The sequence below is a fragment of the Aythya marila genome, assembly GCF_965140915.1.
Source record: "Aythya marila genome assembly, chromosome: 27".
NCBI lineage: Eukaryota > Metazoa > Chordata > Aves > Anseriformes > Anatidae > Aythya > Aythya marila.
The window spans coordinates 1,324,027-1,351,022 of NC_139068.1; the positions used below are offsets into that span (position 1 = coordinate 1,324,027).

Genomic DNA, 26,996 nt, shown 5'->3' on the forward strand with positions numbered 1-26,996 from the left:
CGTGCCCCATCCATGCGCCGCTGCTGCCCGGCTCTCTGCATCAGCAGCAGCAGCAGCAGCAGCCGCGGCACCACCGGCCCCGCCGCCGCCGCCCCCGCCCGCCCCCCTCCCGCCGCCGCCGCCATCACCATCGCCGCCCCCCTCCCGCCCGCCGCCGTGTCCCGCCCGCCGCTGCTGGTGCTGGTGCTGCTGCAGCGCCGCCCCGCGCCGCCCGCTGCTGCGCCTCCGCCGCACAAAATGGCGGCCGGTGGGAGCGGCGGGGGCCCCGGGGGCCTCTCCTCCTCCTGCCCGCAGCCGCCGCCGCCGCCGCCGGGCAACGGCGCCGCCGCCGCTTGCACCAACGGCGCCCCCCCGGCGTCGCCGCCCGGCCTCACCTACAACCAGTGCGGCGCCGCCAACCCGGCGGCGGGCGGCGGAGGCGGCGCGGGGGGCCCGGCGGCGGCGGCGGTGGCGGCGGCGGCGGCTCCGGTGGCGGCGGCCGCCGCGGCGGCTGCGGTGGGGGGCGCCGGGGGAGCCGGGGGGGCGGGCGGCCCCGGCGGGGCGCTGCAGCGGGAGCCGGTGTACAACTGGCAGGCGACCAAGCCGACCGTGCAGGAGCGCTTCGCCTTCCTCTTCAACAACGAGGTGCTGAGCGACGTCCACTTCCTGGTGGGGAAGGGCCGCGGCTCGCAGCGCATCCCCGCACACAGGTGGGGGGGCAGCGCCCGGGGGCCCGGCCATGGGGGGGGGGAGGGACGTGTGCCCTCGGCTTGGGGAGGGGGGCGCGTGGCCACAGAGGGTGCCCCGGGTCTGGGGACCCAGGTGTCCCAGGAGGGTTTTGGGGGGTACTAGGGTGTGGAGGGGACCCGGGTGACCCAGAGGGGTTTGGGGGACGCAGGCAGGCCGTGTGGGGGACCCAGGTGACCCAGCAGGGTGTTGTGTTTTTTTTTTTTTTTTTGGGGGGTGGGGTGGTAGTAAGCCCTGGAGGGGGACCCAGGTGTTCCCGAAGCATATTGGGGGGTATAATAGGCCCGGGGGAGGAGGAAGGTGACGGAGCGGGGTTAGGGGGTGGGTAATAGGCTCTGGACAGGACCCAGGTCGTGACCCAGCAGGGTTTGGGGGGGAGGGGGGGGACACACGACACGACACAGGTAGGCCCTGAAGGGGGCCCGGGTGACCTAGAAGGGTTTTGGGGGAGGGTAATAGGCTCTGGAGGGGGACACCCAGGCCCCACGAGGCCCGGCCAAGGCGTGGGTTTTGGGGTGGGGGCCTCCTCTGTGCTGCAGCCTGTGCTGGGGGCTCAGGGATCGTGGGCCCTGCTGGAGGGCGGGTTGGGTTTGCTGTGGAGCATCCAGGGCACCTTTTGGGGAGCGATGTGTCTTGAGGGGGGGGTTACAGGGATCCTCTCTCCTGAAAGCAAATACGGGGTCAGGTAACCGCTCCCCATGTTTGTCTTGTTGGAGCTGCGAGCTCAGGGACGTGTTCTCCGTGGTGCTGCGGTGGCCAGGCCCGGCTCCGCGCCGCTGCAGCCCCCAGCACCAGCCCCCAGACGGAGCTGGCATCACCAGGCCTGTGGTATGCCAGATCCCACCCGTGGGCCCCGTGCGTTGGTTTTTCACGTGTTCCTGGCTGCATGTCCGTGCGTAGAGGTGACTGCTCCTCAGTTGGGCTGGCCGGTGTTGCATCAAACCTCTGTGAACCTTCAGATTGATTTAGTGTTCCTTCCTACGCTTGCCACATCAGAGGACAGGGTCTGGTGTCCGGCTGTGTTTTCCCCTGAAGGGTAGGTGGGACAGAGGTGTGTTGGCAGAGCGGCCGGCAGAGAGAGGTGCAGCAGGGACAAACGGACCCCTGGATTTCACTCAGAAGCAGTCCTTGTTTCTGTGGGTTATGGAGGAAAGGAGGAATGTTTTGTCAACAGAAAAAGGGATTTGTGAGAGCAGTGAGAATGCAAGGGAGAGAGCAATGATTTGAGAAGGGAAATGTGGCAGAAATTTGGTTTTAAAAATACACAGTATTGAGTTGTTGCTGAAGCCCTGTATTTTGGAAGGTAATCTGCAACAAACCTGGGATTCTGAAAGACCTGTACTGAAAATGCCATCTGGACAGGAGGAAACCTGTCAGTCCATAAATGCTTAAGGCCAAGCTGCCATTTCAGAATTTGCAGCTCGGAGCTTACTGCTTGCTGAAGAGCTGGGAATTGTCCCCACCTGGGTAATTCAGAATGGACGTGGCTGATTGACATTCAGCGGCTTCTTGGGGCAGCTCCTTTGATTTGTAACAGAACTGCTGCATGTCGCTCACAATCCCTGCTTCAGGGAGTACCTTCTGGTTTGCTCAGGTGTACAAACAGCAAACGCAGGAGTCTTTCACTTGAGGGCAGGACCTGTTTTAATTGGGGATGGGGGAGGGCTTGTCAGTGTGCTCAGAAGCGGTGCTTGGCAAAGGGAGCCTCCCTCCAAGCAATCTCAGGCTATCACTTTTCTCATATGTACTTGTGCACCTGGAAGTTTTCCCTTCAGATTTCCCTTTTTTCTCTTTTTCTGTTTGAAGCACACTTGTTCTGGGCTAGTTTGAATGTTGAGGGTGTCAGTTCTGCACTTGATAATTTGGAGCTTAATTAGTATTAATACTAATTAATTAATACTAATACTTAAATGTATGCTTGCTCCTGTCCTGAGAACTAGGCTTGCTAGATAGGGAGGGGCAATGTTCAGCCAGAAATAAGTGGAAAATAAATGAAGCTAAAGAAAAAAAAAATGGCCCCAAAGTGAAACGTTGCTTAATTGCTCTGAAATCCATCTGGAACTCTGGGTGGTGAAGATAGAATAGAGTGTGTCATGCCGTGACATCCCACTTACGGATTATATAGATTTTAGTGAAACTTGCCTCTATGATATTACAGTTGGGATATCCTGATGATTCATGAAGTACTGTGGTTATTTCAGAAACAGAGGGCTTAAAATAAAACCGCCCAGACCCCTTCTGTGCTCAGCTCTCCCACAGCAGCCTAACAGCAGAAGATATTTTGTGCTGGAATTGAGTTGCAAAGCAACAACGAATTTAATTTGAGAGGCACCATATTGCTTCAGCAGGTGAGGGCAGATGATGTACTTCGATGCTAGGTGCCTGAAATAGTGCACGATTAACAGGTAAGTATTTCTGCAATCTGGTTTCAGACCAGGGCAGGTATAAAGAATGGCTAGAGTAGGAGCACACCCTAAATAGAGTTCTTGAACAGTGGCTGGTGATGCCTTGAGGAATGGTCTGCAATATCTTATTTTAAACCCTGAAACTTGTGGTCTTTAATACGGCATGTTACAAATTTTCGGCTTTGGCAGTAACCTGGTTAGTGCAAGTACCCTAAGAGCTGGACGTGATGGTAGCTCAGCTCTGCTCTTGTTGGGCTCCTCAGAAGGGTGGGGATGGCGTGGCTGTAGGTGCGGGGAGCTGCGTGGTGTAATGCCGAGTGGTCGCGGGTGGCAATGTCCTCGAGTGGTGATGCTGTAATTGAAAGCTGTCTTTGCAGACAGATAGCATAAGTGGCTGTGCTGGGCTTGACTGAAGGGTCTTCTATCCAAGCACCCGTCCTGGGAAGCATCCACAGCCCTGAGAAGAGCAGGCATCCTCTTTTCAAGAGGCTCCAGACCCTGTGGAAATTGTTTGCATACCCAGGAGCAAGCTTGGTCTCCACGCTATTAGCCTGTTCCCTCTTGCTGCCGAATCGGCTGTGAAGGAGGCAGAACAGCAGTATGTTTTTTGATTCCAAGGCTAACAAACATTTGACTGAGCAGGCTGTTCTGATGCTACTTGATGGCAACATGGCCAAGACTGATGCATTGATTATGCTCGACAGTAAGACGGAAGTTTGTTTTTGTTTTTTTTTTTTGGCCTTTTCCAGACTGGCTGCATCATGCACAACATCAATGAGATTAGAAACATCTAAACCTCGTCGGCCAGGTGCTGTGTGGATGGGGTACTTTTCTTGTTAATTGGACAGAAAACATGGCCTGAAGTGGAACGGGGCAAGTGTATGGCGATGTACCCCTGTGTATACTTCAGCCCAGGAGAACCACAGCTCGGAGACAGGCTGAGTTTTTTGGAAGCTTTTTTCAGGCATTTCCCTTCTGAGCTTGTCCCGCCTTTTCTTGGATGTGCATAAACTTGTCATGCCTGCGGTGGCACATGGCAGGGTGTGCTACCGCCCGACTCCTGGAGGTGTGTTTTGAAGGGCTTCTCCTTGGGGTCTTTGGACCTCATTTTACCTGGTGGCTCTTCTCCTTGCTCTGGAAGGATGCAGCAAGTGATCGTTGTTCATTAGCTTCTTGTCACCTGCGGCTTTGCAGAGCTCCCTCACATCATGTGTCGCTCTGTTTCCGTGTCAGCTCTTCTGATACAGATATTTTAAGATTTCTCTGCAGTGGAGCGGGTGGAGCAGGGAGGTGTTACGCAGTGGTGGGATAGTCATGGTTCTCAAATGGTTCATTTTGAATTGTAATGGCCTGCAAAGGGGGCAGGACTGTTGGGTATACGAGTTAAGGAGGTGACGAGTGGAGATACCAAGGTGAGCAAGGAAGCAGTACAAAAACTGGTGGGTAGGAAGCTGTAAACAGAGTAATGAAGATGTTTTCTTGCAGGCTTCCAAATCTTCAGAGTCAGCTTTGGATCTTCGTGAAGACAGTCAAATTGTTCACCTTGTCCAAGTTCCCCTGACTCTGCTTTTATTGCTGAAAGCCAGTTTACTTTGATTCTTACATGTGCAGGGGAAATGATGAGGAATCAAATGTTGCTTTCTGAGTTGTTTTGCTCAGTTTCTGCTCGTTTCTCTGCATCTTTTCAGCAGCTCACTTTGTTTTGCTACCACACTTGTTTAAAAATAACACTCAGTGTTTGGATTCTTTCTCTGGTAAAGCTGGGACACTATGGGGGAGCTTAGGGTACCTGCAGTTCCCTTTGGAGAGTTGCATAATTGCATTGGGCAGTATTCCTTAGGGTCAGGGGAGAGACCTGTGGTGCGCTGGTTGCTACAGTGCTTCAGACAATAGGAGAAAAACTATTACATCTCTATTACTCTGCCGGTTTGCCATAATTGTTTCTACCCTCCAAAACAAAACCATCTCTCTCTTTTGCAGACCTGCATAGCTGGGGAAACAAATGTGTACAAGTTGCATGTTCCTTCTGTTCCTGGAGTGTCTTCAGAATAGGTTTAAGTGTTCGTTTTAGCAAGAGTAAGGAGATGCCATGAAGAGAGAGGGATTTTCTTGCCTTAGTTGTGTCCCTGTGATGTTTTAAGGAAACTACGAGATCTGTAGTCTTGCAGTTTTTTAGAGTGCTGTGCATCTTTCTGGCACCTACTGGGATCCCTTTAGGGTTCAGCAGTGTGAAAAAAATCAAGTTGACTTGTCACTGAGCGAAATGGAAGCAAGGGTTGGACAGCTTCTTTCAAATGAGTGCCCTTTTCAGAATGCTTCTGAAGGCTCTCCGCTAATTGAGGATGTAGACTGTGCTGGCTATGAAAATGAAAATTTTAGAGTGCAATTTATTTACGTTAATATTTTTTTCTGTAGCAAATAATGCCAGCAACTATCTTGCCACCATCACTGCTTTTGTAAAAACAAGGATTTTTGTTTCATCTGGCAATCCTAGTATTGTGAACAAGTTTTCTTATTTGTTCTTGACATTTTTCTTGAGAATTGTTTGATAGAAATATGCATGTGCATTTTTTTTTTTAACCACCATGGCTTGTCCCTAGCTCTCTTACCCAATTAGAAACAATACAACCCAGTTCGTCAGCCAAGCCGCCCATCACAGCAAACAAGCCTGGCACGTCTACAACGCTTCTCCCTATTGTGTCTATAGAAGGTCTCCTCTGAACGGGGCAGAGTGAAAATTGAGAAAATTAAAAAATTTAAATAAAACGTGGGGAGGGGAAAAGAAAAAGAGTTTCTGTCACTTCCTACCATGGTAAAATCTAACCAAAGCTCCTCTGTAGTGATGGGCTTTTCCTTGGAGCCTGAGTGCCGGAGGTTTCTGTCTCGTGCCTTCTGTCACGTACGGTTTTCTGCCCCCAGTTCCAGATACTTCTCTCCATTGAAGCGTGCTTCAAACTCTGCTGCAGCGAGAGCTGCTGAATTTTCTTCCTTACAGGTGGAAGCGGTCAGAGTCATCACTTCTACACTCTTGTCTGCTCCATGTCCCCATGCTCATCGGTCAGGCGGGGGCTGCTGAGGTGGCCCTTCGTGGCCCTTGCTTTATTTAACTTCAGGGAGCTGCGTGGTTGCAGCCACCAGGAACAAGCTGGTTTTCCTGGGAAAAGCTCATCTCTGAGTTTTCAAACAACAGGAGTTCTCAGAAGTGCTTTTCTAAGGCATGGAGGCAGCAGCTTAGATATACGCAGGCCTCTCAGCAGCTCCGTGGCTCCTCCTGAAACACGGGTTGGTGTTTATCAGTGAGGGAAATCATCTTGTTTACATGGGAGGGACGAAAGATTATTTTTGGTCTCAAATCTGTTTTGTGGGAATTCTCGCTTCCTATTTCTTTAGGGCTGATAAAATGCCTTCCTCTGTTAATTGCCGTGTAAACTCACAGCAGTGTGTAAAGGGTTTGCAGGCACCTAATGGCACTGGTGCACTTCACCTCGGGGTCTGCCTGCCCTCTGGGCTGAGCAAGGAGCAGGTTTGGTGCCCGCGGCCCCGCGTGCGCTGCTGTAATCAAGGATTCTCTGGGGAGACGTGAGGAGGTGGGTAATGTGTAGTGACAAGTGTTCTGTGAATATTTTCTGTCCGTGACTGTGGGGAACCACACCAAGTCTTGGGCTCTGTTCTCTGGAAGAACTTGAATTCCTTAAGTTGCTGTTTCTTAATTTCTCAATTTCATAAGTGGCTGTAGGCTCCTATAAGGCCTTTGTAAAGCAGCTGTGTATATTCTGTTCCACGATGCACAAAATCTTGTCTTCGGTGAACCATTGCAAATTTGTATACCGCGACTGGACTCAGAATGAAGTTCTTTGCAACTTTGGTGTTTTCTCAGTAAATGAAGGAAAGCCTGATGCTCCCTTCTCTTGCAAAACATTTTTGCTTTACCACTATGAGCAATTTGCCCTCCCTGGGGGAAGCCTTGGGGAACAGCAACTAGCCTGGGATCTTTTTTTTTTTTTTTTTTTTTTTTTTTTTTTTTTTGCAAGTGAATATGGTTTAACATAAGCTTTTTGTTTGTTTGTTTTTTTAATTTTAGATTTGTGCTGGCTGTGGGCAGTGCAGTCTTCGATGCAATGTTTAATGGTGGAATGGCCACAACGTCTACAGAGATTGAGCTGCCTGATGTGGAGCCTGCTGCCTTCTTAGCTTTGCTGAAGTAAGCTGCTTCTAACACACAGCGTAACCGGAATGAACAGATTTATTGTAGAGAAGGGTATTTTCAATGAAAGCAGTGAACCATTTTGTGAAGTGGAGATCGTTACGCTTCTAAGTAAAATGCCTCTTTGTTGATCTGTTTGAGGGTGTTTAAATGCTGGTGCTAAATCTCCCTTGTCCTGGGTAAAAGTCTAGATTAGCTGCTGCACAAAAATATCTGACTCGCTTCGTCTTTAGGTTTACCAGCCATTAAATGATTATGCCCTTCTGCTGCTGATCTGCAGTGTGGGCAAAAATAAACTTAGTTTCGTAAATATGTAGTTATATATAGTTCAGCCATGAAAATGCAGTGATTGGGAGGGATTCTGATGGGCAGTTGGCTAAAGTTCACATGCTGGCCCTTTCAGTAAAGTTGATACCTGCTTAGACAGTGTCTCAACTTTTTTTTTTGTAAATGAATTGGTTTGATTTGATCCAAACGCTGTTTGAAAGAAGTGGGGAAAAATAATCATTTTAGAACTCCCAAAGTTACAAATACTTGGAGCTCAGCTTATGGGCATATGAGCAAGTTATAACAGGTAAGCGAGGGTGTGAAATCAGTGTCAGACTTTCTGTGTGGTATCTCCCTCTGAGCATGCTTTATTCCTCTTTTGGAGAGCCGGTTTTGCATTTCCATTTCCAACGTGTATTGTCAGTCTGCATGCTGGGGGAAGGAGGAGGAAGGGGCTGTAATGTCCTATTCACTGATTTCTTTAAGCTTGGCTGGTGCCATATAACATCCAGCAGCAATCCTGAATGTATGCTGGAAAGTCATTGTCCCATTTCTATAGGATTTTTGTAACCTACTTCCCCAGGTTTCCAAAACCGTGCTCTTGACATGTTCCCTGCTTGCTTCCTATTGGGAACTATAATTATAAATAGCTTTGGCACACTTTTTGCTTTACCTTCAGAAAGTGCTTAGGTCATGACTGTGCTATCTTAGAAGGTTTTAGAATTGATCTTTGTAGGATGATAGGCCAGAAATAACAGGGAGCCCATAGCCCCCTCCCCTTTGGCTCTTTTTAAACCAGACACCAGCACATGGGGAATCCCTTCAACTGGCATATGACTCTTTAGCAGCTTGTCTCTGAGCATCTCTGTGGAGTACAGAGTTAGCATCTGTCTTTAAAACTTAGCAAGGCTAAAATACCGAGCGAATTAGAGGCAAAATTGGGTTGTTACCCTGCCAGTATTGAAATTTCAACAGTCACATAAAAAGAACAGTATGATCTTGGAAGAGAACAGTCATCTGAAAGGACTAAGATGATCTGTTTCAGTGGATTTCAACAGAAATGTTTATATTTTGTAAAAGAGAAATATTGTGTGGATTGCCACAGTGACTAAAGCTTGCAGTAATGCTACAGCAGTTGTGCCTGTAGTCCAGTGATACCTTAGGTGCTTAAATCTAGAATTGAACTAAGCTCATTGTTCAAAAGTGTCAAAGGAGGCATGGGTGTTGTTCCTGTAGGAAGCTTACCAAGCTCTACCAGTCCCTCAAAATGCTGATCTGAAGTTGAAGCTGCTCCTTATATACGTCTCTGGACTTGGTCCGGATCATGACCTAATGCTGCAGGATCAGGAGCTTACCAAGAGACAAACCGCCCATCCTGAATGCTCAGCATAAGGCACCTTCTGGGCACTAGGTTGTGTTTGTGGGCTAGGGGCATTTAACAGGTCTGCTGTAACTGCAAAAGAGATCCTTTTTTTCTCCCCCTCCCCCCCCCTTTTTTTTTTAAATAGTAACCAGAAGAACCATTTTGATTTTCTGAGGTCACAGTCTGAATCTTCTATTAAACTAATGCTGCGCTTTTTCACAGTTTGGGCATCTCTTCTCTTAGCGTACAGTTTAGATTACGGTAAAAATAGTTACTAATGTAGTCATTGCAGTAAATGGAACTAGTTTTTTGCACAACTGTGTTCTTTTAATCTTGTAATAAACAGGGTTGTGTAGTGAAAATAGAACTGGTGAAGGGATGTGTGCAAAACACGTGTGAGCCAGTGGCTTGATGCTGTTATTAACGCACGCTTTAAAGCGACACAAAAACCTGCTTTCGGTGGCACTGAGAGCAGTCCCTGTCCTCCGAATCCTTCTGTTTCTCCATCCCTGAGCTGCATCCTGACCCTCGCTGTTGTTGGAGGACCAGGAGCTGTGTGGCCGTGCTGCAGCCAGTCCCTGCAGGAGAGCAGCCCTGTAGCTGCGCAAAGCCTCCAGGACCAGCTGCAACACGACGTGCTCTTGTGCCCCCCCTGGCCGCTGGAGAAATGCCGGAGAAGAAATGGCTGGAGTTTCCAAAATCTCCCGTGGAACAGGAATGCCAAGCCCTGCTAACAGGCTTAATACTATGTCTCTGTGCTTAAAGCCTGCTTGGTGCCTTTCAGACCCTGATTGGCAAATGCTTGACTGGTTAAAGGAAAAACAGTAAACAAAAACTCTGCATGGGATTAGGACTGACATCAAATGTGTAACTGTTTTTACTGAATTCAGCCTGCCAGTTCCTGTTGTCTCTAATCAGCATGCTTGGGTATGAGGAGGCTCGGGCAGGCTTCCTATGACGACCTTTGTTTTTCCATGCGGTATGAATGTGCGTCCTTGTTTTGGCCTAACAGTGAAGGCTGATGCTTTGCTAGCAGTGTGGCAGGCCTTGTTTTTCATTGTAATTAACTCTTACATTATGCTTGTTATATTTCTTGCTGTATTTTAACACCTGTATAATGGAACAAAACTGTTTTAACAAAGATTTAGCATATAAAGTGGAGAGATGAGGGGAAGTGGTGCATGGGTAAAACGTCTCTCATCTGCAGTAGATGTATATGTTTCATTGCTTCGGATAACTTTTGAATTGGAACTGAAAGAACAGAGCCTCTCTTCTGAAGTAGGCGGGCAGAATTTAATTTTTGTCCTTGCTTACTCTAACTGAACAGCTGAAAACTTTAATTCACAGGCTGTACTTGGCCAGAAAATGTTCTAGTCCGGTGTAAGTGGCTGGCTCAGCAGCTCACTGGCTGTGGGATGTGAGGCAGTTTGAGTTGCTAGAACAGATACTCATCCTGTTTTATTCATTAAAAGTGATGCCGTAAGGAGTGGTTTTTCACAGAATCATGAAATCAGTCAGGTTGGAGAAGACCTCTAAGATCATCCAGTCCAACCCTTAACCTAGTACTGCCAAGTCCACCACTAAACCACGCTGCAAAGTTCTGCATCTCCACGTTTCTTGAAGACCTCAGGGGATGGTGGCTCAACCACTTCCCTGGGCAGCCTGTTCCAGTGCTGCACAACCCTTTCAGTAAAGACATTTCCCCTAATATCCAACCTAAACCTCCCGAGCACAACTTGAGGCCATTTTTGTTTGCTTGTTTAAAAAAGCAAACAAACAACTAGAGTCAGTGAGAAGGATGTAAAAACTGTTCCATCTCTCAAAAAATGGGGCCAGGCTGATGTGCAGAAGCACAAATAAGTTTTTATGAACTACAAGGGCTTTTTTTTTTTTATACCTTGTTATCTTACTGGCTACATCAGAGCAATGTTTGTTTGTATGCTTTCAGATTTCTTTATTCAGACGAAGTTCAGATTGGACCAGAGACTGTTATGACAACGCTTTACACAGCTAAAAAATATGCAGTTCCAGCCCTGGAAGCTCATTGTGTGGAATTTCTTAAAAAAAACCTCCGAGCAGACAATGCATTCATGCTGTTAACACAGGTGAGCTTGCAGTCATTTGGATTAAATTTCTTGAGAGATAAGAAAATAGAAGTTTTATGAGTGTTAGAGAGTTGATTGTCCAAACCGGAGCAGTTCTGCGTCTTGTGCTTTTTGATTTTTCTTACAGGTATGTAGTGGTGATGAGCAGGTTTGTATAAGGAACAATGAAATACAGCAAGTGTTGCTGCCATTTCAGCTCTGCTTTTTGTTTTGGTGTGGCAGGAGATTCCATCCAGTGTGTGAGCTGGGGAAGAAATTAACAGGATGGAAAAACTTCATCTGCCAAGAAGAAAAGTGAAATGAGAGGATTTTCACTTGTTCAGGTTCAGGACTTTCTTCGTGCAAAGCTTACTTCATCTAATTGGGCAAATGTTCTTTGACGGGCTGTTTTGTAATAGTTTCCCCCAGAATGGGGATAAAAGACAATGCAACTTCTTCAAGAGTGCTTTGGTTGGCTGATTTTCATAGGAGAGGAAATGGCCACTACCTGTTAGAGATGACAAAATGATCTCTTCCTCAGCCTGCTCCAGCTAACCCTGCTGCTGTACAGGAGGCATGCAGACATAGAGTCGCAGTACAGCCGTGTTTCTCGGCTCAGGTTGACTGCATGTCTGTGTGTCCTTCCCTCTTATCTGAGGGTTGGACTGGTCTCTTTGCGTTTGACTCTTCAAAGTAGCAAACTGGAAGCCAGCGTTTACTGCTTCTGCTTATTTTGGAGAAGATCAGGTTTGCACTCAGGTTGATTAATCTAGCATCACTATCCTTCCTGTTCCTTGGCTTCATTTTTTTTTCTTTCTGGTCCCCGCCACCCTCTGCTAACAGCTGATAACATATCAGTGACTTCCGTGGTGTAGCCATGCCATCACCTGTGCATTGCAGCGTCTGTCACATTGCCAGGGACATCTTCTTGGTGCTGTAGGAACAAGAAACAAACATGCACTGTGGGCACTGAGTTTTCCTTTAGGGAATGGACGTACTTTTGACTAGCTCTGGAGAAGTGTTTCTGATCAGCCTGCTCAGGAAAGCTGCTGTGATTTTAGATGTTAAAGAAACCCTGCAGAAGAGTCTTGGCAGATGCCCTGAGTTGGGAACCAGTGCACTGAAGTGGTCTGGCTCTGAGAGGTTGTCCTGCCTTGCCTAGTATATGGCTGCTGGCTCTTTTCCTACTTGTCAGGAGTATAAGCATCTTTCAGGCTGTGACTGTGGTTACTGCGTCAGTAGCGGTGTCCCCCTGCAGTTTTTTTGCAAAGCCTGAAACAGTGTTGGCTCAGAGCAGCTGAGCTCTTTGCTTGTTTGCTGTGATTAGGCTGGGATTTTATGAGTTTAAATATTTGGATCAGGTTCTCAAAGTAGTTCTATTTTACACTGCCATTGTAGATATTCTTGGCTGCTGAGGATTCAGCTCTGGCTGCATTAAATGTCTAATGCTTGAGTGTAAAATACTGTGTCTTCTAACAAATGTTTTCTTTTCTTTAAAAAAAACTTGGCTCTCTTCCACATGCCATAAATGGGTGAGGCAGCCTCTGATATATTGGGGGAGCCGCATTCCACTTTGTGGGAAAGGTTTAAGATTTAAAGGTTCTTGCTTGGGTCATGGTAGCCAAATTCACACTCCCATCTGATTCACCGTGGGACAATCGTATCTCTTTGGCTGCAGCAGTCTTGATTTTTGGGCTCTGCAGCCTGAAATCTGAAAGATCAGGATCTGTTATCCAAAAGCTGAGAAGCGATCTCTCCTACTGACTTAAGTTTTGAAGAGGCATCCTGTGCTTGCCATCACCTGATGAGAATTAGACATGTAAACTGTTTGGTGGTATTCCTTACATAGGGATTTTGTGTTGTGGTGTCCCTCCACAACCTGACGTCTCAGGTATGGCAAAGTAGCGTTTAGGTTTGCAGTAACTTCTTTACAATTCACAAAGTTCCTTTGGCAGAGGAAGAAGGGGTCCTAGTTTTTCATGTATCAAAACCAAGATACTGCCTGGCACCGTCAGCTGTGCTGGGGCAGCTGAAATGCTGGATGGGGACAGGCCTTCCTGGTTCCTTTTGCTCTGTGAAATTAGCTTAGGGCTTATCCATTATGATTAATTACCACTGATGATTCATATCCAGTGGATGTTTGCTGTCACAATATACCGAGTCTCTTAGATGTCTGAGGCTGGAATTCTTTCAGAAACTTTCACTGTTATCTCAGTGATAACAGACTCACTGAGTGAGGAGCCTGTCAAGAAACTCTGAGATCTGATCCTTCAGTGTGAAAATCAGCCTCTATTTCTTGCAACAAATCTGTCAATTACAGATTTGAGATGTATCTTGTGCAAAACACTTCCCAAGAGGCTTAAGATTGTGGACAGCTGATTGTAGAGCCTAAGACCCCAAAACTCTTTTGCATGTATCCTGTGGGTTGGCAACTACGAGAGCAATGGTGTTTCAAGCAACTGCTAATTTCTGGCAGAAATATAAGTAACAAACAGCCTTCCTAATCAATTGTGCCTCATAGTGAACACAGTGCGGTTTCATGCCAGATGTGCATGCAAATGTCATTCTGATCAACAAGACGTAGTAGCTTGCCTGAAGGAGCTCTGGGGGAGAACTGCGTGACTGTAATGTAAGTCCTTCACGTGTCAGAAGAGAGCCACTCCAGTAGTAAAGTCTGAGTCAGTCGCAGCTCTTGGATGCCAAGAGTGCGAGGCGCTGGCAGGCCTCCAGCGCCAGGAGCAGGGGATGACTGGTGGGATGAAACACTGAGATGTTTCAGCTCTTTGTGCTTGAGGTCTCAGTGTCGAATGTGGACTCTGCTGAACTCTACAGCCCTTGAACAAGGGTGAAGCAGAAGATGCCCAAGAGTCGGAACCTCTGTGAGTGACTGAATTTCCATCCCAAAACACAATTTTAAACCTTACCTGTGCCAGTTCAAGTCCCTGGATATTGTGGCTCTGTAATGTTATGTGTCATGCAAAGATGGTCCCTTCCTAAATAGCAAAGACAAAGCGCTGGAGATAACAAGTCATCCTGGTGCCTTTTGTGTGTTCCCATCTTTTGCTTCTGCTAGGCACAGGGATGGTAATATGCCTTTGCAGTCTCAGAGAGGGGGGATCTGAGGTGGGGAGTGAAATATTAGGAGTTTGGGTACAGAGACCCTGAGCAACTCTCCAAGCTGTGTACAGATTTGGTTTGGACCAGTACCCTATTTTTGGGGGAGTTCTTTAAGGTAACTAGATTGGAGTGGATGTTTCTGTGTAAAAATAAGCAAATTCACTAAGTAGGCTGCCTACCCTGCAGGGTTTTGTGCATCTCTGGGCTGGCTCTGTGTGCCTGTTAAGGCATTTTGCTAATACACAAAATGAGCGTGACTGTGTTCTTACAGAATAAGCCACCTCTTCATATCCTTAGAGTGAGCAGGCCTGGAGTCATTGGGCAAAGCTTTCTTCTAAATATAAAAATGACGTAGTAAAAATTACCCGTGTTAGCTGACATGGTCAGTACGGTGCTAGAAAGCACTACAGTCATGTTAACTGATGTGATATTGAAACAAAGACGTGCCTGAAGACATGCACAGCTAAAACAGAACAGATGCCAAATGCGGATTTTTTTTCTAGTGTTTGCCTTGTCATGCTTAAATGCTTGTGAAAGACTGCTGCAGCCCAATGAAATTGTGATGTAATCAGGCAAAGTACTGCTAATGAAGATGGGCTTTGGGGCAGTGGGGAGTGTCCTTAACCAGTGTAAATTTTAAAATACCTTTTGTGTTAATGATTACTTCTTCATTACTAGGCAAGACTTTTTGATGAACCTCAGCTGGCCAGCCTTTGCCTAGAGAACATAGACAAGAACACATCAGATGCCATCAATGCAGAGGGATTTACAGACATTGATCTAGGTAAGCGTTTTTTCCTGTCTTCTGCAGGCTTTCATAAAAAGCTAAGCTCTAAAGTTATTACAGGTTAATACTTGATGCTTTTCTTTTGTAGCTTTGCTGTTCTGGATTAATCTGTTGAACGAACAGTCCCTGGCACTAAGTGGCTAGAGACTAAGCATTTGCAAAAGAGCATGCGCACTTGCAGAAATATCCTGGAATCTGCTTACTTTGGTGCAACTTGATTTTTCTGGGCATGATACAAAGCCTGTTTCCTCTGTTGATGTTGGCAGGTTTTGGGTGGGTGTAACTTGCCCTCTTTTGTGGAGTTGGCCGTGTTCCCTGAGTCTTCATCAGGTTTTGGAGTTAAAAAGGTGTTGCGCTTTTGGAAGCAAGAACTGGTTATTTTAATTATCGTATGCAGTAGCCAAACTTGCTGGGCACAGTTAATAGACATTAAAATTCAGACTTTAACCTTCTTCTAATGAAATGGAATATGGAGGTAAGACACAGGTAACCTTCTGGCTTGTGTGCTGCTTGCTTCATCCAAATTTCACATCAAGTAAGTTGCAATTTATTCTACTGCACTTGCATTAACATACAAAATAAATGGGCACTATTTGCTGCTCTGGTGAGTTCCTTGCTTATGGAATATGCAGATTTATCTTCCTTATAGGTTGCAGGCAGCACTTTGGGGAGATGCTGTTTTTTCAATTGCTTCTCTTTCACTTGTTTTGGCTGTACATGCAGTAGTTGTGGCTAGGTAAAATGGGGTCATTTGGGTTAGTGCCTAAAGTTGTCCCTGTCTGTCCTGCCTTGCAGACACCCTGGTCGCGGTGCTGGAGAGGGATACCTTGGGGATCCGGGAGGTTCGTTTGTTTAATGCAGTGGTTCGCTGGTCGGAAGCTGAGTGTCAACGGCAGCAGCTTCAGGTGATTCCAGAGAACAAGCGGAAAGTACTGGGCAAAGCGCTTTCTCTTATCCGCTTCCCATTGATGACTATTGAGGAGTTTGCAGCAGGTAACTGAACAAAGGCGTTTCTGGCAGCCCTGGTCTTTGCTTTCTCTGAACTACAGAGGACTAAGTACATGAAAGTGGATTTTTTGCTGTGTGTTCTGTAGTAACTTACAAACTTGAGATTATTCCCCATTCACACTGACCTACAGAATCTGCTGTGTAAATGCTGTTTCCATCCATGATCCTCTTGTTTCTAAAGGCTACGGTGCTCCCTCAGGTGCAAGTAGGATCATACCTCCTCATTTGTTTTCATAGTATGTTCACATGGTTGCTTTCTCATTCAGCTGAGATATAAATGCGTTCACATGCATTCATTTCCAACCATATAACCTACACAAAGCAAATGGTGTTTCAAATAGCTGTTGTTGATTGTAGCCCGTTCCCCAAGAGAGAAGAGGATGTTTCCTCACCTGTTCGCTGTTGCCTCTAATCCAGTGGTGATGTTGACCATGTTTTACTGATACCATTCAGAGCAGAGCCTCATAACAAGAAAAACTTTTTAAATGTTCTTTGAGCTGAAGGGGTGGTGGTATTTAGTTTTTCAGGTTTACGGTAAGATCTTGGTCTAAAAGATGTCTAATGCATTTAACAATTTTGACTAAAGATTTTTTTTGAGTTTTGTTTTCATTGCCTGTTCATGCTCTGGCGGTTCTTCAGGGATTGAAAACTGGCAATTGGCTTAAGCATTTTTTCATGCTAAAAGACACCATGGAACCATTTTCAAAGCTGAAACTTCTTTTATGCTACAGTCACCTGTACAAAGAAGTAGAAGGAGTCAGTGAAGCCATTTTCTTTGTGAATTTCTTCCTTAGGCAAAGATGACATCAGCTGATTGATAGTTAATGTTCATCCCTCTAGATGAATAGGGATATTAGTAAATTTGTGATTAAAACTTGACCTTCACTTTATTTGCCTGTCACAGCAGTGGTGTGGATTTGGGGACATGAATCTCTTCAGAAACAGCTTGGCCAGGGAGATAGGGATCTGCTCATCCAAAGTTAGTAGCTTTTTCCTTTGTGTTGGCTCTCAGTGAAACATAGCAGGTTCTGTTCCTGAATTGCATGTTACGCCAAACAGCAGCTTGCAGCAGGGTCAGAGGCTTGCAGTCTGGCTTGATGGAAGAGAGCATCCTCCTGGATGGTGTTAAAGCAGGGTAATTACGTGTACTGAGCTGTGAATTTTTGTTTCAATCCTCCCTTCAGATCTTGCGTAAATCCCTCTCAGTGGGAGGAATGTGTTAGTTCTGGCATATTTGGGTTGAAGCCTTGGAGTGGGGAATGCCCCCACCCCATACTGGCTGTCAAAGCTGTTTGTTGGACTGGGATCTTTGATCCGTCTTCTTGCTTTGAGAGAAACTTTTCAAGTGTTCTCCATCCACTTTAATCTGAAAGATGAACAAATGAAACTCCAATACACCAACCCTGAGTGCTTGCACAGGTCAGCTGTCCCTTCAATAAGTTCCTACCTTGGGATTGCTTCAGCTTCATCCTTGGTGTTTGAGGGACTTCCTTGGTGACCCCAGCAGAGGAAGGAGAGGGAAACAGCTCCTCTCTGCCGCCCGCTCCCAAGAGGGGAGGTGAAGGGAAAGGCATGGTATGGGTGGTGGTTTCACCCGCTTATGGTATAATCTGTACTGAATGTGGAGTTCTGCATGAAGACATTCTAACTGGCAAATGCGTCGCTCCCCCTTTAAGCAAGTAATTTGAAACATCTGAGAATTGCATTGCAGCAGCACAGGATACGTTTAGACTTGATCAGTGATGGTTAGTTTTTGCTGAGCAAGGTATCCACAAGCTCATTCATCTGTTAACAGCCTACTTCCTTAAATTTTTTCATCTGTACCTATTGCAGTCTTGGACCACATTATGTCTACCATCCAGGAGTATGCAGCTGGGCACAGTTCTAACATCTGGCTGAATTTAATCAACTACAAATCACATTGGACCAAAAAGTAGCTAGACTTTGCTTTCCATGTTACAGAACTCTCAGTTCTTCACCATGCACCAGCGGTCTTTGTGTTGAAAGCCTCTCACAAATAGAGGTGCAGAGCAACTTTTTACTATTTGCTACAGGAATTGAGATATTGACTGATTTTTACCCATTTCCACTTCTGAAAGTATTTGAAGTTGTTTCCAAAGCTTGAGTCTAATATCTCTTTGCAAGAAACATCTAGTTACTGAAGCAAAGATGAGACTGTCTCAATTCATGCTAAAAATCCCTAGTGTTTTTTCTTGGTTCTACAAAAGCAGACAAAGAATCTTTTTTTTTTTTTTTTTAAAAAAAAAAAAAAAAGTGGAGTTCAAATGCCCCAGGAAGGGAGGGAGTCAAAGCAGTGCAGGAACTGAACCACCTTTGTCTCAACTGAAAAATATTCCTCTTTCTAAGTTGATGGTGGCCAGCTGATGTTCCTTCCCATTACCCCTCATGGGATCCCATGGTGTCTTAACATTAATATTCTAAAATACCAGTGTAGATGTATGAAAATCCCTTTTATCTGTATTATCATATCCTGAGGGTATGGAGGAAGGATTAGCTGAATGATTGTTTTTAAACCATCCCTTTTAGCCAAATGCCTCTTGGCTCTGTGGAGCTGTGCTCTTAATTACTATGTCACATATGTGCTCTGCAGAGGCTCCACAGCCCACAACTACCCTGCAAATAAAAGGCAGGCAGTGCTTTCTGTCTGAGGCTTAATTTCTGGATATGCCATTGAAATCCTGTTTCCGATGCTCTCGTTTGCAAGTCACATATGCCTCCTGCCCCTGAACTCTCGCGAGTATCCCTTTCAGCTTGTGAGGGCTGACCACCTCGTGGTTTTCATGCTCTTCTGCAGGGCCTGCCCAGTCAGGAATCCTTACGGACCGAGAGGTGGTGAGCCTGTTCCTCCACTTCACAGTGAACCCAAAGCCACGGGTGGAGTTCATCGACCGACCACGCTGCTGCCTGCGGGGGAAGGAGTGCAGCATCAGCCGTTTCCAGCAGGTGGAGAGCCGCTGGGGGTACAGTGGGACTAGTGACAGGATAAGGTCAGCTTCTCTGCTAATTCTGCTGCTGATAGATTGATGTTTACTGAGCTTTCAGCCTACTCTAGACCTAAACCTGCAAGGTTACGTGCTAGACCCTAACTGCCACATGAACCCTCATGCCAAACCACAAAGGGAAAGTGTTTTGCTGGGCAGAAGCCTCACCAGACGCATTAACCTGCATGTGCAGCTGCAGGCTGCCACTTTGCTTCTGTATTGGCAAAGGTTTGCATCAATTGTGGCCCTTGAGCACAGGCCTCTTGGTGGATTTATCTGTCTCCTTTTCAAATGGCTTCCTGCAGCTGTATGGGCATGTAGCAGTTGGTCACCAGGCAGCTCACAGCCTCCTCCTGTGCCTGGGTATGTTGACTAACCAATGCTCCATCAGGTCAGTTCCTTGTTGTATCCTAAGTGTAAACGTGGTTTGTTGGAGCCCCTTAATCTTGCCTGTTTGAGGAAGGGATTAGAATGAAAATGCTTGCTGTGCCTGCCTTTCTGCTGACATCTAGTTTGTTTATACCTAAGCTGGGAGACAAATAGCGAAGTCCAGCCATGGTGACAGAGACGTGGCATGGCATGGCAAGTGGTGGTGGTTTGCAAGCTTTGAGTGTCCAAGTGGTTAGAGCAAGACAGGAAGTATCCAGAAAGCCGTGGTTGTTTCCAGGTTGTTCCTTGTCTTGGGGGAAAAGGGAACTTCCATGAATACAGTTCTTTAAAAACCTCAGGGTTCTTTGTTGGTGGTTCCCTTGCATATCAATAGTGCTGTCAGCCTTCTGGAAGGGTCCAGATTGGCCCAGAGATCCAGTTGGAAGAGCTGCTACCTCCAGACATTTACTGCTCTGAGATCTAGCATTCAGAGGTCTTGTATTTGACTTTGTGTCCAGCTGCTGACAGCATCAGGGTCCTTCTTCAGCCTGGCCTGTGTGTGGGTCATTACTGAATATTTTGGGGGGGGGCAGTACAGTGGCTTCTGACTTGCCACAGTGTTTGTCCTTGGAATACACAGGGCTGAAAGAATTGGTGGGCAGGTGAAGAAATAATGCTGGCGGTTTGGCAGCCACTGAGGCTTTCTGCTAGCTGAGAAGATAGAGCTGAACAGGGGGGTGAATATCGTTGCCCTTAATGTCTTAGGCAGCAGGGATTCCTGTATTCAGGAGCTATTGACTCTTATTTTCTACTCTCGGGTAAATCTTGAGTGCAGCTAGCTGCTACCCTGCAGCTATACCCAGCCAATGCTCAAAAGCACATTAACAATTCTCCTCCAGTGCTTAGCAGTGAAATACCTAATGACACTTTAAGTGGTCTTTGCTGTTACCTTGCTTGAAAGACTGTTGCTGCTGTGAGGTGGGCGCTATTCCACTCCCTGCAGGCTACCCTGTCCTTGCCTGGCTGGCGTTTTTGGATGCTGACATCATACTGCAACCTCAAGGTGCTTCTGAGCTGGACTCTGAAGCCTGATGATGGGATGATGCAGCTTTGCATTTTACATGAGCAAACAAATTTACTTGCTGGCCCATTAGGACCAAGCTTAACTTGTAAGCTTACAAGTTATGGTTTCTGTAAAGGATTTCAGTTATTAGTATGAGTTGCATTTGAAACTGCAGTATGTGCTTGATTAAATAGTAGATCTGAAATTGAAGTAAGTGAAGATACTTGCGCTTCATCATCGTACTGTTTCAGTACAGGAGTGGTAAGTTGATCTGACTTTCGTCATCTATTCCTGCAGGTTCTCAGTAAACAAAAGGATATTTGTAGTTGGGTTTGGATTATACGGATCCATACATGGGCCAACGGATTACCAAGTAAATATACAGGTAATTCTCTGTACTACATCAAAAACAGTTGCTACTATAGGGACTACTTTACACGTTTTAGTGAGTATGCAACAGAATCTTAACTTGGAAGGGACTGCATTTGTTTTATAGATAGGGTGGTTGGCAGATGTAGTGTGGGCCAGATGGGGCACTGGGTATAAGAGGGATTATTGCTCTCAATTTGATGCAGCCTCCCATTAGACGCATCAATGTCGTATCTCCCCAAGTCTATTCACAGCCTTTGAAAATACATCCAGGAGAGTAGTGAAACAGTTTAAGAAAAGCCATGCATGTTTTCCTACATCAAGCAGGCAGGCTGTTTCTGCAGCAGTGGTCAGGTATTGCATTACCGTTTGTACTTTTGCTCCAGGCTGTACAAATGCAGTGGAGCAGTCACAGTTCAGCAAGGGAAGAGAAGAAAACAATTGCTGTGAGTGCGCTGGGCCTGTGCAGTGCCAGTGTGCACCTGTTTGAGATGGCGAGTAGGACTTAGGGAGCTTGTTTTTTGACACACCTGTCTGAAGTCCATTAACAGCTGTTTGAAAGACTTTGTCTTATAGAAGTCTTGTGCACATTGTTCTGGATGTACATAAGTAACCTGCCTGAGTCTGGACCCCTTGAGAGCAATTGCCCCCAGGAAAGTTACCCCAACACAGCTGATGTGATAAGCACAGTCTGTCTATGCTTCCTGAACAGCCAGGGTCACTTTCTAGTGCCTCTGAGCTCTTGGAGGCTAAAAGGAAGCGAAGGTCTAAGCAAACAGCCACCTGTAGTGCTGCACCAGGCTTCAGGGTAAAGAGGGGAATGTCTTTGTCTTGGGTTTTCTGGGATGCAAGCGTGCTGTTGTTCAGTATGTGATGGCACAAGCAACACGATGTTGCAGTTGCAACAGGGCTCTGAAGCTGTGGTGGGACTGGTCAAACTACCGAGTCCCTCAGACCCAGTGCGGTTCAGAGAGGACATGCCTGCACTAGTGCCAATTCTGATGTGCAGGGCAGCTTCCAGCTAACTGTATGGATTAAAATTTAACACATCTCTTGCAGATCATCCACACAGACAGTAATACGGTTCTGGGGCAGAACGACACAGGGTTCAGCTGTGATGGATCTTCAAACACTTTCCGGGTCATGTTCAAGGAACCTGTTGAGATTTTACCCAACGTCAACTATACAGCATGTGCTACTCTAAAGGTACTGTAGTGGGACAGCATGGATAGAAGAGTGGCTTATAAGTATAGGTGAAAGCAGGTTTTTTCAGTGCAACGTGGTTCTTACTCTCTCTGTGTTTCAGTGAGGCGAGTTTAGTTTTGAAGGCTTCCTTTGGAGACCTTCACCTGGTGGTAGGATGTACACACTGACCATCAGGATTCAGGGTTGGTTTTTAACTTCTCTAGCAAGTATACTGTAATTAACAGGCTGAATGTGTGATGAGGTGAGGGGATTTTTTTCTTGGTGCACACAGATAAACTGTCAGCTCTGTATGCTTGTAATACAGAGCCCATCTGGACTGGCTTTAAAAAGTTGTTATTGAACTGTTGAGATCTGGTTAAATGCAGTGTTAAGCTCTGATAGCGATGAGAACTTTGCTCAAAATACCTAAAGAAGCAGAAAGAAATGGGAGGTGCTGAGACTTCCAAAGTTCATTGCTTTGGGTGGAGCGTACCTGGGCAGCAGGGTCCAGCAGGGCTGCGATCTCTGTCTTGATCTGTTCTTCTTGTCTTCTGTAACCATTGTAGGGTCCAGATTCCCACTATGGAACCAAAGGACTGCGCAAAGTGATCCATGAATCACCAACAACAGGAGCCAAAACCTGCTTTACGTTCTGCTACGCGGCTGGGAATAACAACGGCACTTCTGTGGAGGATGGACAAATCCCAGAGATCATCTTCTACACATAGTGCAGCTGTGGAGCTGGCTCTGGACTTTTCTGTTCTCTTCCCCGTGACCTTCCAAACTAAATTTCTGGCTGAGTTTGACCACACCAATTGGAGCCACACTAGCCAAAGGTCTCAGTAAAACCATTTCAAAGCTCATGTTTTGCCTTGTGCTAGTGATTCTGCTGCTATCCCATACCAGACTAACTGGTTTACCAGTATCATTTGTAGGTTGTCTGTGGCTAGTCATTTTTCACTTTACTGATTAATCCTATCTAACAACATGCATTTTTTTGACTGTAATGAATGTAGATGCTTTTCCACCAGTCAGAAGCATGGAAACGAGTGGCTCTGGTTGTGGTTACACTTGCTGTGAGGAGCAAATCCTGCAAAAAGAAAAAAGACAAAGTCCGGGGCTGTATGGCCCCTCCTCCTCTGCTCTAGCGCAGCAGTTGAGGCGAAGCGGTTTGCAGTGCTTGGCTGGCAACACCACTGCAAAGGCAGAGCTCGACCAGCCTGCGCTTGGCACGTCCCCTCCTGCTGGCTGCAGCACGTGCAGCCGCCTTCAAAAAGTGACAGAAAGTGGCCTTTTCCCTGAGGCTTGCCGTTTCAGCACTACATGGTCTTGAGGGAGACCTCAAAACTAGAGCGCCTCTAGAGACTACAGCGTTTTCATGCTACTCTCACTAATTTGTGACAATCCTTTACCTTGGGCAGTTGGCGACAGCGAGGTGAGCTCCCCTGCGGGGCTGGGAAGGGGCAGCGGCTCTGGCAGGGCAGGCTCTGCCCTCTCCTGGGGGCAGCTGCTGTGCTGAGTCCTGTGGTGCTTCTTCCAAACTCCGTATGGTGTTCAAAATGATGGGTGATACTCAGATAACCCCGTGCAGCATTTAGCAGCAGGGAAATCTGTACTAGTTGTTACTGTGCTAGTCAAATCCTTTGTTTGCAGATAGTGCTGGGATTTGTCAGTTGGAGCAAGCAAGGGAACTTGCCTCACCTGGCCCCCGTGTTCCTGTGTATTGCTGCTGTTCTCATGCACGTTTCAATGCATTTTCTATTTTTTTTGTTTGTTTCTGTGCATTGCTAACCTACTCCTAGGCTGCTTCAGAGCACTGCTGCCCTGATGCAAAATAGGAAGAGGCTTGATGTGCAACCGCCTGTTACTTAATAATGCAGCAGATGGACGAGGATTTATGGAACAGTTTAGGAAAACGTTAAAGATTTTCTGTTTGCCAGTGTATATTTGCAGTCTGCCTGTTTGGACAAGTGCAGGAGGAAGATACAATATTTCCAAACATCACCTGGCTTTGGGCTGGTTAGTTCAGTAATCATGAATAAGCTCCCTTCTTACCTGTTCAGGACTGGTTGTTTTCACCGTCAGCAGGTTCAGCCATAGTCAGTAGGTAAAGGTGCCCTGCGGGGAGGAGGTGGGAGGCGCTGCCCACTGGAGGCTGGGTTTTCCCTCCCCTTCCTCTGCAGAGGAAGCCGTAACTAAAGGACATCTTGGCAGGGTGTCCAGAGCCCTCCAAAGTCTGCGTGGGACTTGCTGGCACGTTGTGGTGCTGCCTCAAAACTGAGGTTCTCTTTTGCAAACCTCTCCCTCTGCCCTAGGCGCACGAGGCTGCCCAGACTGGCCCGGCGGTAGTTGCCACCTTGTTCAGCTGCTGGAAGTTGAAACCCGGTCATCCTTCGCTGATGCGGATGGCTGAGTGCCTGCTCACTCGCGGGGGAAAGTGCGTCTCTTCCCCTTGCTCCCTCCGGTTGGGCTCTGTCTTCAGCCTGTGGCTGGCCGGGTGTCTCCTTGTCAGCCACGCAGCAGTAATACGGTCAGGAACACCCCACACCTTGTAATCAGTAGCGTTTAGAGATGTCGATAGTGTGTTACGTTCTCTAGGAAGACGTTGTAAGATGTGTATATTGTAAGCCTGCTTCAAGGTAGGATGTTTTTAATATGGCCAGTACTTTAAAAAAAATAAATAATCTGATGGGTCCATGACTTAGTTATTGAACCTGACTCTGTGCAATGCAAGCGGTGTCGTGAGGCAGATCGGCAGGACGGGTGAGCTCTGCCCTCTGAGGGGCAGCCCTTTGGGGCACGCACCCCTGCTTGCGCTCTGCCTCTGCTGCTCCTCCCAGGCAGCAGCAGCTTCACTTCCCTGCCCGGAGCCACCTCGGGGCCTGCATGAGCCCCGTGCCGGGCCGGCTGCGGTGGGTGCGGCACCTCGGGCACTTCTGTATATAGGTGGCAATAGTGGAAATAATTGGAATTTGAAAGAAGCAAAGCTGCACACTTGGCTATCGAAAGAGCAGGACTTGAAGGCAGGCCTTGCTGTAACCTAGCTCAGCTGAGGAGGATGGGCCCTAGCTGGCTTGTCCCTGAAGCATCTGTTTTTACTGCTCTTTTGTTATGCAATTTCTTTTCCCAAATTCACCTTTCCTGCTTTCAAGCCACAAGGTAGGTCTGTTTGCTTGTCCTGTTGGGGAGGGAGAGGAGTCAGACTCTGAACTACACCCGAGCAACTTCTGTTCTTACGGCTTTTATGCAGTTTGATGCAATTCTGGCTTTTGTAGATAGATGAATGTAATTCATTGTTGGACTTGCCTGTTTCCAAAAGTATGAGATGTTCTGTTGTACCATGTCACCTTCCAAGCAGAGCTGGGACTGTCTTGACTCCAGTGCTATATTGATGAATGTATCCAATGCTCTCGTTCAGTGTTCACACTCTGCTTTTGGCCAGCTTTGTGATTTGTAAATAGGAAATCAATAAAGACATTCAGGTTGTCTTTACAGAGTTCCTTCCTGATTTGAAGAGAGCTATGGGCAGGCAGCGGCTGCGCCTTGCTCAGCGCCTCGGGGCTGTGCCAAAGCCTGCTGCTGGTGATGCCCTGCAATGGGGCTGCCCTGAGCCAGGCTGCAGCCCTGGGCGGAGCATGGTGCAGGCAAACCCATCTTTGTTGGGATGGATGAACCAGAATCACAAGACCTCTCACTGCTGCTCTCCCACAGGAACCCTCAGCCTGGACCCTGGCCTCTTCCCACCCTGCAACTGAAGCAGCACCACCCTTGAGGAGGCACAAGGCCCCATCCTGGCTTTTCCTGCTATTTTCTGCTTTTTTCTTTCCTGCTCTTTTTCTTTCTTGAGCTACAGCTCTGTCCTGGGGTAGCTGTGTCTATTGACTTCCAGCCTCAGCCCGAAACCACCCCTGGGGACCCTGGGGGAGAGCTGGGCTGAGCAGGGACCTGTCTGGAGCCATCACGTCACTGCTGCTCCCCTGAGCACCCCCCCGTGCCTTTGGTCCTGCTGCTCACATGAAAAAGAACCAAGGGGCTGCGGCTGCAGCTCAGCAGTGTTTAGCAGCAGGAAAGGCACCTGAATATTGGGGGCTGAGGCACCAGCCCACAAAGGGGCCGTGGCAGCTCCTGCATGGGGCAAACGCTGCTGGTTGAGCCGCAGAGGAGAAGGGGCTGCAGATCTCTGTCCCACCCTTGGGGTCATGCATTGACACACAGACAAAGGTGGAGGGTTTTAAAGATTTTTTTTTATTATTATTTTTATTTTATATTTTTTATTAAAAAAAAAAAAAAAACAAAAGCCCCTAAGTTCTATGGCTTCAAAGAAGCATCAGAGAAATTTAAATGCCATTTCTGTACACTTTGTTTTAAAGCAGTAACTAAACTTGCAATGGAACAAACGCCCTCACGTACAATCTCAGTATTTGGACTCCGTGCTGGAAGGACAGGGAGTCCTGGGGGCTGCAGCCCTGGCCCCCCCCCTCGCAGCTGCTGGCGGCAGCGGGTGAGCAGCTGGAGTCAGGCAAACACCCTTGGCTGTGTCCCTGCCCCTCCGCGGCTCCTCTTCAGCCTCTGCTTGGGTTTGTCTGAGCCGATGCTCTGAGAAGGGTCCGCTTCCAGTGAAGATTTAAGGCGATTTTTTTGTTTTGTTTTGTTTTGTTTCTTTGCCTTGGTGGGGAGGTGAGGGCAAACACCGCACATCGTTCCCCACCGCAGCCAGGGGATGCGGCAGCAGCTGGGGCTGCCCTGGCTGCTGCAGCCCAGAAGCCAAAGCTGGGTTCAATCCTGAATTCAGGCAGAAGCGGGGCTGTGGTGCTGCGCCCTCCCTTGGGGCCGCAGGTACCTGATGGGTGCTGGGGCAGGAAGGGTGAGCACCGCCGTGGGCTGGTGCAGCCCCTCGTGCTATTTGGGGCCTCCCCTCCCTCCCGAGATGCTCGGTTTGGACAAATGCTTCAAAGCAGCCACAGATGTTCCCATTTTCCCCCACCCCCACCCTCCCCAGAAGCCTCAGCACAGCCTCAGCCCCGCTCTCGGGGTAGAACAACAGGGT

General features: G+C 47.5%; 1 protein-coding gene across 2 annotated transcripts; it reads left to right on the forward strand.

Annotated features, from left to right (window-relative positions):
• Nucleotides 1–25,437, forward strand: BTBD2 (BTB domain containing 2). 2 transcript variants are annotated; one of them, XR_014319108.1, is made up of 9 exons: nt 1–689; nt 7,213–7,332; nt 10,914–11,070; nt 14,845–14,950; nt 15,749–15,946; nt 18,777–18,925; nt 20,693–20,780; nt 21,824–21,970; nt 22,516–22,654. XR_014319108.1 is itself a non-coding variant. In XM_082780025.1 (9 exons), the coding sequence occupies exons 1-9, from the start codon at nt 13–15 to the stop codon at nt 22,675–22,677; spliced, it is 1,848 nt and encodes a 615-aa protein (XP_082636151.1). In that variant the 5' UTR covers nt 1–12; the 3' UTR covers nt 22,678–25,437. The 2 variants fall into 2 exon arrangements, 1 of the variants encoding a protein (XP_082636151.1); XM_082780025.1 differs by having other exon boundaries at nt 18,777–18,969; nt 22,516–25,437.
• The last annotated feature ends 1,559 nt before the right edge of the window (nt 25,438–26,996 follow it).

Coding starts and splice junctions, on each gene's coding strand:
- BTBD2 (XM_082780025.1), top strand. CDS start 13: ATGCGCCGCTGCTGCCCGGCTCTCTGCATCAGCAGCAGCAGCAGCAGC. Junction 7,333..10,913: donor GCCTTCTTAGCTTTGCTGAA/GTAAGCTGCTTC, acceptor GTATGCTTTCAG/ATTTCTTTATTCAGACGAAG. Junction 15,947..18,776: donor TATTGAGGAGTTTGCAGCAG/GTAACTGAACAA, acceptor GCTCTTCTGCAG/GGCCTGCCCAGTCAGGAATC.